The sequence below is a fragment of the Siphateles boraxobius genome, unplaced genomic scaffold (assembly GCF_051911475.1).
Source record: "Siphateles boraxobius isolate OS27281-9 unplaced genomic scaffold, OSU_SipBor_1 12, whole genome shotgun sequence".
Taxonomy (NCBI): domain Eukaryota; kingdom Metazoa; phylum Chordata; class Actinopteri; order Cypriniformes; family Leuciscidae; genus Siphateles; species Siphateles boraxobius.
The window spans coordinates 32,839,498-32,861,914 of record NW_027508722.1 but is presented as its reverse complement, the minus strand read 5'-3'; the positions used below and the strand labels follow the sequence as shown (position 1 = coordinate 32,861,914).

The 22,417-nt window shown below is 39.2% G+C and overlaps 2 protein-coding genes across 8 annotated transcripts in view; one reads left to right on the top strand and one right to left on the bottom strand.

Annotated features, from left to right (window-relative positions):
- Positions 1 to 8,153, bottom strand: part of ppp4r1 (protein phosphatase 4, regulatory subunit 1) — a 30,738-nt gene extending 22,585 nt beyond the window's left edge. The window contains exons 1-4 of one of the 7 annotated variants that reach the window (XM_077218966.1): positions 7,921 to 8,153; positions 7,790 to 7,831; positions 4,248 to 4,383; positions 2,283 to 2,389 (exon numbers count right to left, since the gene is read on the bottom strand). In XM_077218966.1, the coding sequence (XP_077075081.1) occupies positions 2,283 to 2,389; positions 4,248 to 4,383; positions 7,790 to 7,831; positions 7,921 to 7,927 (292 nt within the window). In that variant the 5' untranslated portion in view covers positions 7,928 to 8,153. The remainder of the gene's footprint in view (positions 1 to 2,282; positions 2,390 to 4,247; positions 4,384 to 7,789; positions 7,832 to 7,920) is intronic. The other 6 variants (XM_077218995.1, XM_077219002.1, XM_077219016.1 and 3 more) reach the window with 6 other exon arrangements.
- Positions 8,154 to 8,693: 540 nt separating this feature from the next.
- vapa (VAMP (vesicle-associated membrane protein)-associated protein A) lies at positions 8,694 to 16,339 on the top strand. The gene is made up of 6 exons (XM_077218636.1): positions 8,694 to 9,064; positions 10,159 to 10,311; positions 11,695 to 11,798; positions 12,814 to 12,894; positions 13,822 to 13,989; positions 15,469 to 16,339. Exons 1-6 carry the CDS (start codon positions 9,007 to 9,009, stop codon positions 15,628 to 15,630), a joined length of 726 nt encoding a protein of 241 aa, XP_077074751.1. The 5' UTR covers positions 8,694 to 9,006; the 3' UTR covers positions 15,631 to 16,339.
- The last annotated feature ends 6,078 nt before the right edge of the window (positions 16,340 to 22,417 follow it).

Sequence of the window (22,417 nt, the reverse complement as noted above, 5' to 3'; positions counted from 1 at the left end):
TAGGCGACATCACACGACCAAGAGTGTTGAATACCATCACAATTGAAAATGTGACGCTGATTTCATACGACTAAGTAATTAATATTAAGCAACTTACATTTTAGACGCAATATTGACTGCTTTTGTTCTATTTCAGCAGCGAAAACAGTTTTAAACAAAGATCACTTCAGAACCATAACAGGAACACGTTTTCACTTGTTTTTATTACTGAATGATTCAGCGTTTTGAACGAATCTGTTGAGTCATAGATTCAATGATCCATTCATGAACAACTGCCTCATTCTTGAGTGAATCAGTCATTTGAACAAATCGTTTGAATAAAAATAAATCAGATATGTGCCAAATCGACTCATGTAAACAGGCAGATCGGATTTTCTGAGGCATTAGGCATTGTGTCATATAGGTTCATTTAGGTTCTATTTGACAACATATAGAACTAAAAGTCTATAACAAGTAGCCAAAGTCCAAGTCTATAAAAGTCCCAAGGGTATTATCAGAATCTGGTAAAGGTGCTTTTCTTTTTATGCTCCCTGGACTTTGAAGGAATTGCAAAATGCACTTAATCTAGATGCACTTTCAACCCTGAGCACTTTTAAACGTCTCTTGCACAATGTTTTAAAGGACACTTGCAATTGGTTTTCTTGATTTGCTACTATACATTTAATTCTTGAATGTGTAAAATGTTGTATTGTTCATTTTGTGATTCTCTTGTGTGAAACTTTATGTGCTGCAGTCTTGACCAGAACTCTCTGGAAGAAGAGATAGTAATATCTCAATGTGATTCTCCTGGTTAAATAAAGGAAATGATAATTATAATAATAATATCAAAGGTTGGTTTGCTCATCCTAAAATTTCGGACCCACTGCTCCTCGTTAAGGCCGCCACGATCTCGTGAAAGTGCGAATCTATAGCACAAATTTCATTTCTCGTGCCATTTATGTCAAAAATAGTTTTTGATACACACTTTATGGCGTGTATTACACACGCACTCCACACCCCTAATCCTACCCAAGAGGTTTATAGTGCGTATCATGCGCACAAAAACTATTTTTGGCGTATAAATGGCGCGGGAAATAAAATTAGTGGTATAGATACTAGGGCTGCACGATTTGGGGAAAATGTCATATTGCGATTGCGATATAATAAACAAATGGTTTCATGAGTCAACTTGCTTGGTTCTCAAGGAGAATGCACACACTGATTAGTGATAATGCTTGAATGTGTAGACCATTTCTCAACTCAAACTATCAACAACAACAATGATTGATAACGTCACCTGTAATGATCTATAAGCCATTGATGTCTAGATAAAAGACTAATCTTATTAAAGTTACAAAAGTTCTTTAGTCAGAAGCAGGGAGTGTTTTCTCTGTTCCCTTTGTTCTTTGATTAACTTTAACGACAGAGATAATTATTGGCTACTGTGTACTGTCCCTTTAAGAGCAGCCGCTGCTGACAGAGACGGATCTCACACGCGCTCTCACGAGTCACAACTCTTCACGTTCATCATAAGACTGCTCTTATGTTATGCAGATACTCCACAAAAAGACATTTAGGTATAATTATGTGTTATTGTTCATTCAAGCGCAAAAAAAAGGGAACTGTATTCTGGCGCGCGGTCTGTGCGTACGCATTATACTAGCGCGCGTCTTTCTGTGAGTCACAGTCAGGACATTCACAGGCGGCGTGCTCTCTTTTGTCTTGTCGCGCATTAATGGTTTAAAAGCATTTGCATGAATAAGAGCGGGATTATGTAACTAGCCAAAGATGACAAAAATGAACAGATGCTGCGTTAATTGTGTTGAAAGCCCTTATTTGTTTATTTCATATAAAATCGCAGCATTTTGCGTCATATAATCGCATAGGCTTGACATCGCGATTGCGATATGATTAATTGTGCAGCACTATTAGATACGCACTTTCGTGAGATCGTGTTGTATGTTCCCACCAGTCCTGAGATCTCTCTCGCACACAATAACTGAAGCACAAGCGCAGCTGCAATGACGGACCTTTTCCTCCGCCTCAAAATCATGCTAATGTTTGGCGAACTTCGCATATATCGCAGAGCTAGCATCAAGCTAATTTCACGTTCATCCATCTGTGCAAGAATCCCCTTTTGGCATGCGCGATGTTTCAGATAGCATGTCAACTGTAAACACATGAATCGGATATGGGTCACAATTGAAAGAACGTGTAAACGGACGGTCAAATAATTCGGATACATCAGAATTGGGCATCAAGACCTGCAGTGTAAACGAGGCCAAAGTGAGTAAACTGCGTACCGGAGTCGTCTGCGAGTCTGTCGATCCTCTCCAACACGGACACACACTCGCGCTCATCCTCGCTGACGGCTCGGAGTGTGTCTAGAAGACTGCGGGCCACCATCTGCCTGAAACACACCAGATCAACGTCACAACCACAGAAATAATGATTAATCATTTGACCGTGTAATGACCCAGTAAAAACAAGTAGATCTGAGATCACTAGAAAAGCTTCTTGCACTAGGATTTCATACATCTCACAGCATCTTAAACACGCTTTGACAGGGGTAGCAGCTCATTTGCATACTGTAGAAATAATACTATTAGTAGGGGTGTGCAATATACATTTCATGAATGTTGTTTTAACGATGTGTGATCTGAGATTATAGTATGTAAAAACACATCTAGAGAGGTTTAGGTTAGACTCACAGCATGTTTTACTCTATTAAAACGCAGTAAAAATGCCACTATATGAGTATTTGTCAATAAACAAGAAGTTAATATTAAATGTCTTACAGTTTAGACACAATATCACCTGTTTTTGCTTTATTTCACCAATGAAAATAGTTCAAAAAAAGACTGTTTTGCGTCTCTGAGCGACACACGGCGGTGTTTATTACTGAATGAACGAATCAGTTGAATGGATGATTCAATGACTCACTCATTAAGACAGTCAAATGATTAGTATCTGAAAGAATCAGTTGAATGAATGATTCAATGACTCACTCATTAAGAAAGTAAAATGATTAGTATCTGAAAGAATCAGTTGGATGAGTGATTCAATGACTCACTCATTAAGAAAGTCAAATGATTAGTATCTGAAAGAATCAGTTGAATGAATGATTCAATGACTCACTCATTAAGAAAGTCAAATGATTAGTATCTGAAAGAATCAGTTGGATGCGTGATTCAATGACTCACTCATTAAGACAGTCAAATGATTAGTATCTGAAAGAATCAGTTGGATGAGTGATTCAATGACTCACTCATTAAGACAGTCAAATGATTAGTATCTGAAAGAATCAGTTGGATGAGTGATTCAATGACTCACTCATTAAGACAGTCAAAATCTTATTTTGTAAGTGACTTTACTTTCAGATTTAAAGATGTTTTCTTTGGATTGTTTGACAACTCAAAAAACGACGATATTACATAATTAATTTTATGTTTCCTACTAGCTAAATTTCACTTACATAAACAAAACTTTACCGGCTCTAAAACCCTCTTTTCTCTATTCAAAGATGATCTAGAAAAGCACATGGAAACTATCCTAATCTCTGTTAGTCCTAAAGCAATGAAAACTGTATCTCTATATTCATCCTTTTTGTCCTCTTAAGGTATAAATGCATTGTTCTTGTTTTTTGTGACCCTGCCAACTTATTTGTGTCCGTGTATCTTTTTGTTTTCTTTGTTTTGCTGTTTCCATGTTTATCTGTATTGCTTTAATGCTTTGTAATGTTAAATAATAAAAATAAATAATAATAATAAAAATGCTTCGTTCCTGAATGAATCAGCCGTTTGAATGAATCGGTTGAATTAATGACTCAACTCAATTTATTACTGAATGAACCAATCAGTTGAATGAATGATTCAATGACTCACTCATTAACAGTGACTCGCTGCCACATACCGGTGGTTTTAGTTTCACATTTAATAACAAAATAATTTAATATATCAACATTTTAAGCTTTATTTGACTGGTATTAAAAGTAATAATAAATGATGCACAGGCTATATTTAATTAGGTAAGAAAATAATTGCCCTTATAAAAAGGTAAAAAGGCCCACAAAAGGTACAAATCACTTTAAACTTGTTGGAAAAGTACAGTTGTTGAACTGACAAACACACAGAATATGAAGAATATCAAAAACTTTAGGAGTCTCAGTTCACGGCAGTCCTAAACATAATAAACACACTCAGCAAAATATCGTCTAATTATCAAAATCCGAGAATATCGACGTATAATTAGTCTGAACGAGTGTTTACCTGTTGAAGACGTTCTCGCTGCTGATGTACTTGTCGAGTCGGCCCATAGGAGTCAACATCTCATCCTGAGACACGAAGTCCAGCACTGAAGGGATAATAATGGCGTCAGACTCTGAGCTGTATCCATCCACACCAACTGGACACATGCAGAGACAGCGTGAGACACACACACACACACACCGACTGGACACATGCAGAGACAGCGTGAGACACACACACACACACACACACCGACTGGACACATGCAGAGACAGCGTGAGACACACACACACACACACACACACACACACACACCGACTAGACACATGCAGAGACAGCGTGAGACACACACACACACACACACACACACACACACCGACTGGACACATGCAGAGACAGCGTGAGACACACACACACACCGACTGGACACATGCAGAGACAGCGTGAGACACACACACACACACACACAGTCCACACCGACTGGACACATGCAGAGACAGCGTGAGACACACACACACACACACACACACCGACTGGACACATGCAGAGACAGCGTGAGACACACACACACACTGACTGGACACATGCAGAGACAGCGTGAGACACACACACACACCGACTGGACACATGCAGAGACAGCGTGAGACACACACACACACACACACAGTCCACACCGACTGGACACATGCAGAGACAGCGTGAGACACACACACACACACACACACACCGACTGGACACATGCAGAGACAGCGTGAGACACACACACACACTGACTGGACACATGCAGAGACAGCGTGAGACACACACACACACTGACTGGACACATGCAGAGACAGCGTGAGACACACACACACACACACACAGTCCACACCGACTGGACACATGCAGAGACAGCGTGAGACACACACACACACACACACACAGTCCACACCGACTAGACACATGCAGAGACAGCGTGAGACACACACACACACACACCGACTGGACACATGCAGAGACAGCGTGAGACACACACACACACACCGACTGGACACATGCAGAGACAGCGTGAGACACACACACACACACCGACTGGACACATGCAGAGACAGCATGAGACACACACACACACACACACACCGACTGGACACATGCAGAGACAGCGTGAGACACACACACACACACCGACTGGACACATGCAGAGACAGCATGAGACACACACACACACACACACCGACTGGACACATGCAGAGACAGCATGAGACACACACACACCGACTGGACACATGCAGAGACAGCGTGAGACACACACACACACACACACACAGTCCACACCGACTAGACACATGCAGAGACAGCGTGAGACACACACACACACACACAAACACACACACACCGACTGGACACATGCAGAGACAGCTTGAGACACACACACACACACACACCGACTGAACACATGCAGAGACAGCATGAGACACACACACACACACACCGACTAGACACATGCAGAGACAGCTTGAGACACACACACACACACACAGTCCACACCGACTGGACACTTGCAGAGACAGCGTGAGACACACACACACACACACCGACTAGACACATGCAGAGACAGCGTGAGACAAACACACACACACACACACACACACCGACTAGACACATGCAGAGACAGCGTGAGACAAACACACACACACACACAGTCCACACCGACTAGACACATGCAGAGACAGCGTGAGACAAACACACACACACACACACACACACACCGACTAGACACATGCAGAGACAGCGTGAGACACACACACACACACACACAGTCCACACCGACTGGACACATGCAGAGACAGCGTGAGACACACACACACACACACAGTCCACACCGACTAGACACATGCAGAGACAGCGTGAGACACACACACACACACACACCGACTGGACACATGCAGAGACAGCGTGAGACACACACACACACACCGACTGGACACATGCAGAGACAGCGTGAGACACACACACACACACCGACTGGACACATGCAGAGACAGCATGAGACACACACACACACACCGACTGGACACATGCAGAGACAGCGTGAGACACACACACACACACCGACTGGACACATGCAGAGACAGCGTGAGACACACACACACACACAGTCCACACCGACTAGACACATGCAGAGACAGCGTGAGACACACACACACACACACACACACAAACACACACACACCGACTGGACACATGCAGAGACAGCTTGAGACACACACACACACACACACCGACTGAACACATGCAGAGACAGCATGAGACACACACACACACACACACACCGACTAGACACATGCAGAGACAGCTTGAGACACACACACACACACACAGTCCACACCGACTGGACACATGCAGAGACAGCGTGAGACACACACACACACACACCGACTAGACACATGCAGAGACAGCGTGAGACAAACACACACACACACACACAGTCCACACCGACTAGACACATGCAGAGACAGCATGAGACACACACACACACACACACACACCGACTGGACACATGCAGAGACAGCATGAGAGACACACACACACACACACACACACACACACACACACACAGTCCACACCGACTAGACACATGCAGAGACAGCATGAGAGACACACACACACACACAGTCCACACCGACTAGACACATGCAGAGACAGCATGAGACACACACACACACACACACACACACACCGACTGGACACATGCAGAGACAGCATGAGACACACACACACACACACACACACACACATCCCACAATCCTCTGCGATTCCAGCTTCATCAGCGTCTCGAGCGCAAGATCCTACGGACCCTAAACTTCGCAATCAAATGTTTTTTGTATAGCGTTTTTCATAATTCAAATTGTTTCAGAAAATCATGATGTTAATAATATCTCAATGCTCAGATTAGAGCTGGGCGACATTTTGTGAAGATATAAAACAATCACCCGTTTATATTTGCTATATAGTACATATTGCTTTGTGTGATTGAATGCGGATAATATTGGATTTATTGATGTGGAAATATTGAAGATTAGGAAAACCTGGGACGTATTTCTTCAATTTATAACAATTTGATGACGACGAGTCTAATTAAATGATGTATATAAATGACAGGGTTCAAATAATACTTATAACACATAATCAGATATTTGACTTAAGCTGAATAATGCCACTGTCTTCTATTAGCAGAAATCTGTCTCATATTTATGATGAAGTTCTATTATCTTCTATTAACCCAAACACTGCTGTCTAGCGCATGGGCATCAAAAGCAACATGTTTCTACCATGGTATTACCACGATTACGGACATGACGTTCTTTGAAGGTCTGTTTACGTCAGGTGTTATTATGTTTCGTGTATATACATGCACACATCTCGAATTACCACAATATCTCACACACAGTGTGATAACAGCCGGTTTGTGCGGGTCACGTGATCTGCTGTTTATGAATCACGTTAAAACGTAAAGTTGACAACATGCTAACGCTATTCACACAAACAAACAAAAAACACACAGACAGAGAGATGAAACTCACATCCGTCCGTGTCCTCCTGAGAGTCTTGCAGCAGAGAGAGATCTGAAACACACAACACGATCAGTGAATGTGTGTGAGTGAGATTGTTTAGTCAGAAGTGTGTGTGTGTGTGTGTGTTCAGCTCTACACACCCGCCATCGTGCGCCGCTTCTACATTTAACCCACTTCTGTGCTGATGGCAAACAAGCGCCGCAACACAAACTACACAAAATTACACAAAACTACACAAAAACACATAAAAAACGGGCCTCTGAACTCCACTCGAGCAATGCCGCCGGGCCCGCGCATTGATCCTTTATCACGCACGCGCCGAGGGCAACCTCTAGAACGCGCACGCACGGATACTATTGTACGCATGCGCAGTGACGAATACCAGAACTCGCTCGATAGTCATTCGTATTTATTTATTTACTTATTTGTTTATTTATATGTTACATAATTTTAAGCCGTTTAATTATTTTTACTATATATGTTTTTATTTTATTGAATTTCAATAAAGTACGACAGTAAGAACAAAGTACATTCAGAATCAGAACTACAGTAATATATGTAATATACAGGAAGTAATACGATTAAAATACATGAATATAATATAAACTTATTGGGAAGCCTTGGAATGACATCATTTTGGTTAAAGAATAATTTTATTGTATTTTATATATATTTATTTATTTATTTATTGGCGTCTAAAAGTGAGACGATTATTTGTTGTACATGGTATATTATATTATTTTATTTTTTTAAATATGCGGCGTGGCAGAAGGATACGCACACACACGCACGCGCGCGGATACACACCCACTTTAATAGTCAGTTCGACCAGTTTTTTTTTCTGTGTGCTTTTATGTTGTAGATGACGTGTAACCCCAAGGGTCATCAGTCACAGCGCATGCGCACTTTGACCACAGCTGCTGAAGTGATTCAGATTAACCGAATTATTCCCGCGTCTTTGTCTTTTAATTTAATAGACATATGTGGAAATATGATAACAGCTGTTAGGATATATATATATATATATGTATATATATAAAACTACAACAGTTACCCCTCTGTTCAACTGAGTGACGTGTCCCGCCGTGCGCGCAGCCGGCCTGCCTCTACAGTGCTCGAGCCTCGCGCGGGTGTGTGTATGTGTGTGTGTGATCGTGAGTGCGCGCGCGTCGTGGCCGGGGCTCTTGAGCAGCACGCGAGTGTGTGTGTCCCGTTTAACGGTTGTCATGTCCAAACTGGAGCAGATTCTGATCCTCGACCCGTCGAGCGACCTCCGTTTCAGAGGTAAAACGGTTTAATCACGAATAACCGGCTGTTGTAACCGAACCGGCTCGCGGAGGCCTGTTCGCGCGCGCCCGCATGCCTGCATCACTCCCTCGCCTGAAATTTAACGCGACGCCCGGGGATCTGCAGGCCTCTGGGGGAAAACGCATATAAGTGATTTTTGTTTTAACATCCGCTCTCTTTATAAGACGTGTTTTGATCTTTAAAAGGCTCGTTCACTCGTTAGTGTGTTCAGTGAGCTGTCACAGTTAGCCTCAGTGCTAACAACAGATTAAAGATTCAGATCTTGAATGAATCTGATCTGTCATTATTGCTGCTCGATCAGCTCAAACGCGGTTTGAAGGCAGTTTTGATGATCAGTTTAGTCCAATGTGATCAATACTGCACTGTCTGAGGCTGATTTAAGGTTAAACGTGTTGTTAGACTGATTTGAGGCAAACAATTCTGTGTAAAGATGTAATGCTGTATAAAAGCCAGACTTAACGTTATACCTGCTCTTAGCCATTAGTAAAAAAGTACACAATTAAAATCACTGTGAAAATGCATTATATTACGCCTAATAGAAGTGCTTCACAGTGTAAATATGATAGTTGGAAATAATATAGTGTTTGAAGGGTCATACTGCATGATCAATACTGCATTAATAGCTCATTAAATTCAAGTGTTTGATTCAGTTTAATAGACTGTATGAATCCCTCTTTATGCATTGAGTCATCATGATGGAAAATGTTTGGTTCTTCAGGACAGTGTTTGTGCCGTAAGGATAGGAAAGGGTTTTTGCATTATTTATGAATGACTTAAACAAACCCGTCTGACGACATGTGAGCCTTACAGACCAAGCTTCATTACATGGGATTCACCATTAATATTCACAAATATACTCATTATTATCGTCCCAGAAAACTGTAAAAAGTATTGTGATTTTAACCGTAGAAATGCTACAGTAAAAACCTGATAACAATGAATTAACTTACTATATGCATAATAGTTCTAACCTTAAAGAGCAAGTCTTCTTATTGCCTAATTTACAGGGAAAAGTCTTAAACTGACATTCCTGATTGCAGATGTGTGTGTGTGTGTGTGTGTGTGCGCAGGACCCTTCACAGATGTGGTGACCACTAACCTGAAGCTGAGGAACCCGTCCGACAGAAGAGTATGTTTCAAAGTCAAGACGACAGCGCCTCGCCGTTACTGTGTGCGACCCAACAGTGGCCTCATCGACCCCGGGGCCACGGTCACCATCTCAGGTCAGAGGTCACACACGCGCTCCGGATACTGACACAAAATTACACATCTCTGTAACATCTGTAATTAGATGATATTTTGCTGAGTGTGTTTAGGACTGTGAACAGAGACTGCTAAAGAATTTTTATATTCTGTGTGTTGGTCGGTTCACTGCAGTGACACACATCATCTTTTCCAACAAGTTTAACATGATTTTTACCTTTTATAAAGCGATTTTTAAAACCGAATTAAATGTATGCATCATCTTTTGTGTCCAATTCTTATATTTAATCGACTTAAATTAGAATAATAAGACACAATAGGGCTGTTGCCAATCAAATGAAATCAGTATCAGCTAAACTGATCGTTGCGCTGCAGAGGAAACAGAAGCTGCATCTGAAGTGGATTTCTTTTACACACACTGTTTCATGCAGATCAGAGGGACATGAATGTTTATTACACATGCAGAAATAATGATTTAAACGTATAAAACTTAGAATATTGATATTAGAAATGATTCAAATGTAAGATGCATTACATGTGAAATTTAAACTGCCAGTAGGCGGCAGCGAGTCACTGTTAATGAGAGAGTCATTGAATCATCCATTCAACTGATTCGTTCATTCAGTAATAAACACCGGTGTGTGTCGCTCAGAGACGCAAAACAGTCCCGTGTCTTTATTTGAACTATTTTAAATGGTGAAATAAAGCAAAAACAGGTGATATTGTGTCTTAAGAGACCGAGAGAAACATGATCATGTGTTTCTGCTCAGCAACACGACATCAAACACACGGCAAACGCTAATAACTTTATTACTGTCTACTTTCTATATATAACAGTTCTATTTAATGACGTATGAGACCGATCGTAAACTAATGAACACGGAGAATGCGAGCTCTGGCGTTCTCAGCGCCGTCAAAATAAAAGTCTCAACATCACGCGTGTCTCACGTCACTTCAGAGTTCCTGCCGGCGCTCGAACGCAACCAGGAAAACATTATAATGTTATAATTATAACCCCTATAATTAACTTCTTTAATATTGTGTATTGAACTGTTCTATAAAATCAACACCGCATTTGTAATCATGCTAAACGTCTCTCTTAGTGTGATATTGGTTAACTATATTAAATGCCAATTTAGATTTATTTTCTCTCCTTATCTTGACTTTGAGGACATTATAAATGCATTTTAATAGAGTATATCACGCAGTGAAAGTGTGCGCTATAAATGCTCAAGCGCACTAGTCTAACCTACTAGATGACATCATCATGTAGTGTGTGTGTTTGCTCTTTGGAGTGAAGGACATGCTTGCATCATTAAAAGATCCCTCAGGATATTACCGTAGATGGTGTGTATCACACACTCGCAGTGCAAGCGCTCATGGATTCTCTTCTTCTCTTCCAGTGATGCTGCAACCGTTTGATTACGACCCGAACGAGAAGAGCAAACACAAGTTTATGGTGCAGGCGATTTTTGCTCCGTCCGGAGCGACGGACCTGGAAGCGATGGTGAGATCCTCCTCTCGTCATTATGACCGGTTCATATTCACACTCAAAAAACATTTCAACCAATAAACTGGTTATATGTTATTTGGTAACACTTTATTTTACAGTGTCCATGTTACATGTACTTAACATAGTAATAACAGTAAGTTATGCATAATTACATGCAACTAACCCTCAACCAAACCTTATAGTAAGTACATGTAGTTTCTTGATATTACTTAAATATATAATTACTCTGTAATTTATATTTACAAACTCCTGCAACCTATTTCTTGGTATTTGCTGGGTGAAATTTTCATCATACATTCACACAATAATACAGCACATTCCTTGTTTCAGTTTAACCTAATTCCCACATTTCCTCCGAGTTTAATATCTTTTTTTTAGGTCGTTTGTTCATTCATTCATACAGTAGGCTAGGTTAGGCTAGCTAGGCTATAAATAAATGGACAATTTTTATGATGTAGGCCGAAAATGAGCTTCCCGTATTTGAAAGACCAGCAGTCGCCACTGATTACTGCGGTAAGTACATGTAAAATATGTAACAAGGACACTGTCAAATAAACTTTTTACAACATACTGATGATAAAACTAAACAAAGAAAGCAGTTCTCATACAAAAATAGAAAAAAAGGCCACAATGAAATTATGGCTATTTTCCATACGTCAGCTTTTATTGCTCACGGCACAGACTGCACTTCAGTTACGCCTTTTATGGTCCGTCAATATTATGTTATTAGAATTTTTTTTTCTTTTTTAGAAAATCAATTTTTGACATTTGTGAATAAATTTCTCCCACCCCTAATTAATATAGTAAGTACATGTAATAATGTGTAACTGTGTCATCTTTAAATAAAGTGTTACCTGTGTTGATTGTTCTTCCCAAACGTGGATCCAGAAATCAGTCATCCTCTCAATCCTGGAAACAGTTTTTATCTGCTCATATTTGTGTGTGTGAGCCTGTGACATCATTTCCTGTGAAACGGCTGATATTAGACGTTGTGTTTTGTGTTTTCCAGTGGAAAGATGCGAAACCGGACGACCTGATGGACTCTAAACTGCGCTGTGTGTTCGACATGCCTTCAGAAAGTGAGAAGATGGTGAGTTTATCACTAATAACTTCTGCGCTTTTCATCATTCACAGATTCATATTCACTTGAAATCTGATATAGAGTTCAGTGTTGAATTTGACTTTTGAAAGGTAAGCACTTGAAAACAGCCATATTTATGAAAAGGTACTCGAAAAGTGCTTGAATTATTGAAAGACAATATATGTGAAATTAGTGTTTAATTTAATCAGTGGAACAATGTTTTCATGCATAATTAACACTGCAGCTCGTCAGATATATATATATATGGGTATTTCGCATGGCTATGAGTGTGATATTGCTCATATAAATATCCAAGTATATGATACAGCTTTTAAAACATATTATTAGATGGTCCTGGACTTAATACAAGTAGAATGCTTTTTTAAGAAGTTATCTCACTTAAGGACTTATTTAGTAAGATTATGCCTGAAAAGGTTTTGGATTTTTATTATCATATGTTAATTTCAAAAATCTTGTATAATCTTGTTTGTTTGGTTTTTATTGTATTGATATGATGTTTGTATTTTGGTAATTGAAATTTTGCCATGAAAATAGCCTTGATTGCTGACATGGCACTAAATAAAACACTCTGGATCTGATACAGCTTTTATTCTTCAGCTCAATCATTTATTCATGGGATAAAAAATCAGATTTAATAAGGAAAGCGATATCTTTGTCAGTTTCCTTTCAATGGTGAAAGTTACCGCAGTCACTGCATCTCCTGCACTTTATTCATACCATTTTGTTTTATTAGTTTATTTATCTATTTTTATCATTTGAAAGATATTATAGCTATTGTTTGATAAGTGAGAGCTCTGATTGTAGTCCTTGAAAACCAAAAGAAGTAGTGCTTGAAAGTCCTGGAGTTTGATTTGACGGTGTGTGTGTGTGTGTGTGTGTGTGTGTGTGTGTGAACCCTGTGTGTGTTGTGCTCAGAGTGAGCTGGAATCCTCCAAAGCTGCGTCGGGTGTGAGCGCGCCGAGGGCCGAGGGCCCGTCAGGAGCCAGGAGCATGGATGATGCGGAGATGAGGAAGGTCATGGAGGAGTGCAAGAGACTGCAGACAGAAGTGGGAAAACTGCATGAGGAGAACCGCCAACTCAAGGTACACACACACACACACCAACAGGTTCTGCTGCGTTAATATGAGCCAATAATACAGTACTATCATTACCTAAATTACGGATTCCCAAATGTGAATGTCAGCCGAACAACTTATTACATCTAAAATATTTACTTCCTAAGAATTATATTTTCAGATTAATAAACACATTCATGGTTAATATTGAAATATATATATATATATATAATATATTGTTATTAATATTAAACCTTTTTTTAGTTGTAAAAGTGTCTGTCCACAACTTTCACACCGGCATTTTATGAACCTAATCAAATTTTATGAATAATAATAATTATGATTATTACTTAACTCTTTAAGACAGAAATATAGCCAATTACTGCTGTAAAACACAATTGTACTGTAAAATAAACGTGATAATTATAATATAACATGATATTTGTCTTAAATTCCTCGATTTAAAACATTCAAACCCTCAAGATTAAAGCATAAGTCATTTAGTAAATGATAAACAACAGCAGAAATGCATGAGTTTGAGTTCGGACTGGTTATCTTCGGATGTTTAGCTCACTGTGTTGGAGTGTGTTCTGTGAACACTAGATGGCGTCATCATCTCACACAGGGTTCCCACGGGGTTTTCCAAGGCCCTGTAGATGCTCTCAGTCCACATTATTATGATTATTATTTAACCCTTTGAAACAGAAACACGGGCAATTACTGCTGTAAAATACAATTGACCCTTCGCAGGGAGTTTGATTGACAGGCGATCGGACCAATCATGTTTTCGTTGGTTTTATTTTCACACGTTATCAGTTATACACACTTTCAGAAGGAACAATGGTCATATGTAAGTTGGTGAAAAATGGGGAACCCCAAAGAAGCTACTAAAAGCATTTAGGAGGGGGCCCAATAACATAAATATACAACATATAATATACAAACCAAAAACTCAATATAGCATAGACACAAAATAGACAAATATATAAATGCAACAAAAATAAACTCTACCAACAAACAGACGATGATAATCCGCCATCCACCGAATCCGCCAAAGCATTCAGGAGAGTAAGTAGATTAAATTGGAGGATTTGAACGTGAAAAACAACATTCATTATTATATTCATTCATGTTTATTTAATGAACTAGAAGGAAGAGATGATCGGCTTGTCGGACATAGCAACAGTAACTAAAGGAGGCGGGTCTTTGTGAACGGTCAATTGTAATGTAGAATGAATTAATATTTGAAAATTATCATTTATTTTGCACTTATGATATTTGTCTTAAATTCTTCAATTTAAAACATTAAAACCCTGAGAATAAGATGACAAATGTTTTAAAAATGATAAACAACAGCAGAAATGCACTGAGTTTGGACTCGCTGTGTCAGGAGTGTTATGTGTGAATGCGTTCTGTGAACACTAGATGGCGTATCCATCATCACACATCATTATTCCAGTGTTATTTACCTGTGTGTGTTCACCTGTGTGTGTCGCTCTGCATCAGGACGAAGGTCTGAGGATGAGGAAGGCTAATCAGTACGACAGCTCGGTCTCGAAGTCTTCATCGATGCTGAGTAAAGACCCGGGCTCCCGATCTCTCCCGTCGCTGCTCGTCGTCATCGCCGCCATCTTCATCGGCTTCTTCCTCGGGAAGTTCGTCTTGTAGAGTCTGTGTGTTCTGGGCGAGCGTGCGTTCATGTCGATAACCGTCGAGAGAGCCCCACGGCAGCGGAAATAAACGTGTCTGTGTACAGGATCATTCAAACAGGCCTTGCCTTTCTCTCACACACACACACACACACACGCACACACACACACACGCACGCACGCACTCACTCTCAGAAACGATGGCTCGTTTCTCCCTCTTTTCCGCCGTCTGTGGGTTTTTCTGTGGGTCGGGGAAGAAGAAATCGTCCATTTTGTCGAAGCATCACTAGCAGTCTCGATGGAGGCACGTGTGTGTGTGTAGAGACATGAAAAAATCAACCTATGAATAAATAAAAAGGACGTGTTTCTCTTTTTCTCTGTGGTTTTATTAAGAGTTTAATGGAATGTTTTAAGTGTCATGTACATGTTCTTTTAGATTCTGTTGAGAAAAATGGGAAATGCAGATTCATCGTTAATAAAAGAAAAACAAACCAGTCGTCTTTGCTACTTTGTCGCTGGATGGTCACGTGACACACGTTCCCGTTCCACATTTATTTTCTTGAATTTGAGGTCGGCTGGGAAAAACATGTTTTCCCGCTGACACAAACCCGATTTTCTTTATGCAGATTATATATTCAATTGTGAGGCAACTTGACTGAATAAAAGCGCCATTTTGCAGTCCTGTCCGTTGTATTGAACGTTGCTGAAATAAAGAATCTTTAACACTCTTCATCTTGTCTGTGTGTGTGTGTGTGTTAATGTTTTGTACATCACATGACGCTCAAACCATCAACTGCTGAACGCACAATAAATGTTTTCCTCGCTATTAATCGTCTCTGCGTAAATGATACGCTGGAAATGTGTCTAGATGGAATAAATATATTACACAATCCATTATTCTACAAAATTACTTAAAGAATTATTAAATGGCATCAGAAGATAAACCGCTTATAAAATGTTTTAATTTAGTGTCGTTAATATAATAGTGTTTATGAATATTGTGAATTCGTTTTTATATTTTGTCATTTTAGTATTTTCTTTTTTAAATGTCTATATAGTTTTTATAAATTTGTCCGTTTTCGTTATTTTAAAGTTAAATGAGGAATGTAACTATAATAACCCTGAACTGTACGAGTTAAAGTATCACAATACTGTAATCATTTATTAATATATTATAATTTATATTTTTAAATGATCTGTTTTTTTGTCAGTTCTGTCTATAAAGTTTTTAAGTTTTATTTCATATTTTTTTTCATATATGATTTATAATAGTGTAATTTTAATAGCATGATCTGTCGACGTGATCAGATGATTTCTGAACTGCTGTTTTATCATTTTTGTTGTTTTTTCTGTTATTTAACAGACACAACTTTCATTACCCTTTGATTATGCAGATGTAGTTTATCAGAATGCACCGAACACTAATCTCTTGCCTCTGACGACCGCTTATAATAAATTGTGGAAAATTGGATTCTCATTTTTTACGCACCGTTGTATTGTGTACGACTTACTCAAACGTGTCTCCACTCAATATTAGAAGGCATCTTCACTGGATGCAATTTATTTTCAAATGTGTACATTTTAATTAGCCTAATTATTTGAGACAGTATTTGATATTATATTCTTCATCATATCATTTAAGACATTCTCATTTTTTTCTTAACCCTTTAGTTAAGAAAGTTTCTGGGAAGCAAGCATTTAGGTCTGGGGTCCTTCGGCCCAAATGGACCCGACGCATTAATTTTTTTATTTTTTTTCTAAATCATAGCTTCATCGGAATGGTCTGAAATTTGGTCACTTTTTTGGTACTTGGTTTATGAACATCCAAAAAAATTGGGGACAGGATTTGAATAATCTAAGTGGTTGTAAAAAAAATTGTCACACTCAGGACCTTCGGGTCCAAATGGACCCGGATAGGAAATGAATGGCAAATTGGCAAAAATGTGAAAATACCGAGTTTTTTTGTGCGTACAATCTACAAATCAGCCACGATCCAGAAAAAAAGCACACAACAGTGAAGGGGTGAATCTATAAAACATCAAGAGTGCAAAACAGACACATCCACACACACACACACACACACACACACACACACACACTTTTATACATAAACAAACTAATAAATTCAGATTACCTATGGGTTTTGCATTTTTAAAATGCTCAGTTTGTCCACCAGATGGCATCCATCTCATTTCAAAAATTGCTTTCATGAGGTCTAGGCTTGACTCTAAAATGAAATACAGCTTTAAAAAAAATTAAAAAAATTATTTTTTAAAAAAAATTATTTTCTATTATATTCAATGGGGGGAAAACTGGGGGGAAATGGTTCATATTTATTGCATAAATATTAATTATAAATCATAAAATTCTCAAAACACCAAAAAAAGAAAAGAAAAAATATTATAAAAAACAAGTAAAAAAAATTTTTTAGATTTTCTTTTAATAAATATGAATCCCACCCTTCCGGCCCATTTGGACCCGAAGGTCATGAGTGTGACTGAAATGGAGGACCCCAGAGGAAGGGGTGATTGTGATTTCACTTTTCTAACTTTAGTTAGTGTGTAATGTTGCTGTTTGAGCATAAACAACATCTGCAAAGTTAGACGCTCAAAGTTCAGAGCAAAGGGAGAGATTTGTTTTTAAAGAAACCGTTTTTAAGGACTACAGCAAACGGCTGAGGTTTCTCCCGGTTAGTGACATCACAAACCCTAGAATTTACATAAACCCCGCCCTGCGGGAACGCGATTTATTGATTATCAAGACCGAATATGCTAAGAAGACTATGACTAGAAGATAACTACACATAAGATGCATAAATTCACCAACTAACCATTCAGAAATTTCCTGTTGCTTCTACATGAGGTCACTTCTTCTCGAGTCTGTCCATCTCTGTCTGGCTCTGGTTTGAAGATAAAAGGCTAAAAGTGTTTGAAATTTTCAGTGCATGTGTGTGTGAGGTAAAAGGACACGAGCTCTTGAGCTCCGCCCTCTGCGCCGTGAGCAGCAGCTCATTTGCATTTAAAGGAACAGACACAAAACAGTGTGTTTTTGCTCACCCTCAAAAAGGGACAATTTTAACATGCTATAAAAAAATATCTGTGGGGCGTTTTGAGCTAAAACTTCACACACACACTCTGGGGACATCACACTTATTTCACATCTTGTCGAAAGGGCATTACACCACCCCTTTAAGGCTCCTGCAGATTGGAATAGTTTACCCCTTAAATGCAGAATCTTTGACTTCATTTTACATGTTTAAAAATAGTTTGTTCCATTGTTTTTGAACTTCTTGTAATTGCTTTATATGATATATCTATGATTATATTTATTAATATTAGGCAAAAATTCATAGGCAAAAAAAAGTAATTGTTGTAGTGGTTTGTTGTTTTGAATTAGGTGACTTGTCTTGTGTATATTGTTTAGTTTAGTGTAACTTTTGTGTATTAGGACCCCTTTAAAACGAGATGATGCATCTCAAGGGGATTATCCTAAAGAATAAAGTTTGTTACATTCAACAGTATATCACTGCAAAGGTAGATCAAACTTTTTTACTTTAAATGAAGAACGAATTCTGAATTCTACTTATAGACCCTTTAAATTAAATGAAAATGACAAATGTTGCCTTTCCAACAAGCTGAAGAAAGTTTTGAAAGTTGTTTAGTCAACTATTTCAAGTATGGATTTTTTAATGGTTTTAGTTCACTATAATAACCCTGAACTGTAAGATTAAAACGGTAAGAGTCACAGGCAATAACAGAGTTCATTCTGTGTTGAGCTTCATTCAGACATCGTGAGACAAGGTTTCATTCAGGTCCTTTGCAATCCCATAATTACTGCAGTTTACAGGCTTCAGAACGTCTGGAATATTTACAGGGGTGATTCTCTATGAAATCTTCTGTTTTGGAGCTCCTGAGAAACTCAAGCATGGTATTATTTTAACTAATCGTTGAGTTAAATAATATATGATGAGCTGAAGTAAATGTGACTGTACAGAATGAACAGGAACTGTTAGTGCGCATGCATGTCAAATCAAATTAAACCGTTCCCTTTTAGTCCGTTGGATGCTCACATTGTTTTGGTTTTTAGTCGACTCACCTTTATGATGATCAGTGTTTAAAACATATAAAGCAGCTTCAACTGGTGATAAAGACATGCCTGTCCAAATACACACACTCGACCACTTGTCTACTAGCATGACGGATTTCCTCTAAGTGTTCAAGTAGGCGTAAAGACTGCAAGTGTGTGTAGAACTTTTGATTACTCGATAAGACACACTTATAGTGTTTACAGAGCTTTTATTTATTATATTTTCAATACTTTGCATTTTAAAATAAATATCTACATGTGTGTACAGAAGTCATATGTAACTATAACATAAGACACTGTTCTGCTTCTAATTATGCGATAAAAACAGTTACAAATGTTGTACAATATAGGCCTACACACACACACCATACTCACACACAATCATACACACACACCATACTCACACACAATCATACACACACACCATACTCACACACAATCATACACACACACCATACTCACACACAATCATACACACACACCATACTCACACACAATCATACACACACACCATACTCACACACAATCATACACACACACCATACTCACACACAATCATACACACACACCATACTCGCACACAATCATACACACAATCATACACACACACCATACACACACACAATCATACACACACACCATACTCACACACAATCATACACACACACCATACTCACACACAATCATACACACAATCATACACACACACCATACACACACACAATCATACACACACACCATACTCACACACAATCATACACACACACCATACACACACAGCATACTCACACACAATCATACACACACACCATACTCGCACACAATCACACACACACACACCATACTCACACACAATCATACACACACCATACTCACACACAATCATACACACACACCATACTCGCACACAATCATACACACACACCATACACACACACAATCATACACACACCATACTCACACACAATCATACACACACACCATACTCACACACAATCATACACACACACCATACACACACATCATACTCACACACAATCATACACACACACCATACTCACACACAATCATACACACACACCATACTCACACACAATCATACACACACACCATACTCACACAAAATCATACACACACACCATACACACACACAATCATACACACACATCATACTCACACACAATCATACACACACATCATACTCACACACAATCATACACACACACCATACTCACACACAATCATACACACACACCATACTCACACACAATCATACACACACATCATACTCACACACAATCATACACACACACCATACTCACACACAATCATACACACACACCATACACACACACAATCATACACACACCATACTCACACACAATCATACACACACACCATACTCACACACAATCATACACACACACCATACTCACACACAATCATACACACACACCATACACACACATCATACTCACACACAATCATACACACACACCATACTCACACACAATCATACACACACACCATACTCACACACAATCATACACACACACCATACTCACACACAATCATACACACACACCATACTCACACACAATCATACACACACACCATACACACACACCATACTCGCACACAATCATACGCACACACCATACTCACACCATACTCACACACAATCATACTCACACACCGTACTCACACACATTCATACACACACACACCATACTCACACACACAATCATATACACACACCATACTCGCACACAATCATACACACACCATACACACACACAATCATACACACACACCATACTCACACACAATCATACACACACACACACACCATACTCACACACAATCATACACACACACACCATACTCACACACACCATACTCACACACACCATACTCACACACAATCATACACACACACAATCATATACACACACACAATCATATACACACACACCATACTCACACACCATACACACACCATACTCACACACAATCATACACACACACCATACTCACACACAATCATACACACACACCATACTCACACACCATACTCACACACAATCATACACACACACACCATACTCACACACAATCATACACACACCATACTCGCACACAATCATACACACACCATACACACACACAATCATACACACACACCATACTCACACACACCATACTCACACACACCATACTCACACACAATCATACACACACACAATCATATACACACACACAATCATATACACACACACCATACTCGCACACAATCATACACACACCATACTCACACACAATCATACACACACACCATACTCACACACAATCATACACACACACCATACTCACACACAATCATACACACACACACACCATACTCACACACAATCATACACACACACCATACTCGCACACAATCATACACACACACCATACTCGCACACAATCATACACACACACCATACTCGCACACAATCATACACACACACCATACTCGCACACAATCATACACACACACCATACACACACACCATACACACACACACCCCACTCACACACAATCTTACACACACACCATACTCACACACAATCATACACACACCATACTCGCACACAATCATACACACACACCATACTCGCACACAATCATACACACACACCCCACTCACACACAATCTTACACACACACCATACTC

What these genes read in the sequence shown, in the direction of transcription:
- vapa (XM_077218636.1), top strand. Translation starts at nt 9,007, where the DNA reads ATGTCCAAACTGGAGCAGATTCTGATCCTCGACCCGTCGAGCGACCTC. An exon ending in GGCCACGGTCACCATCTCAG is followed by an intron (nt 10,312 to 11,694) that starts GTCAGAGGTCAC and finishes CTTCTCTTCCAG; the next exon opens with TGATGCTGCAACCGTTTGAT. An exon ending in AGGAGAACCGCCAACTCAAG is followed by an intron (nt 13,990 to 15,468) that starts GTACACACACAC and finishes GCTCTGCATCAG; the next exon opens with GACGAAGGTCTGAGGATGAG.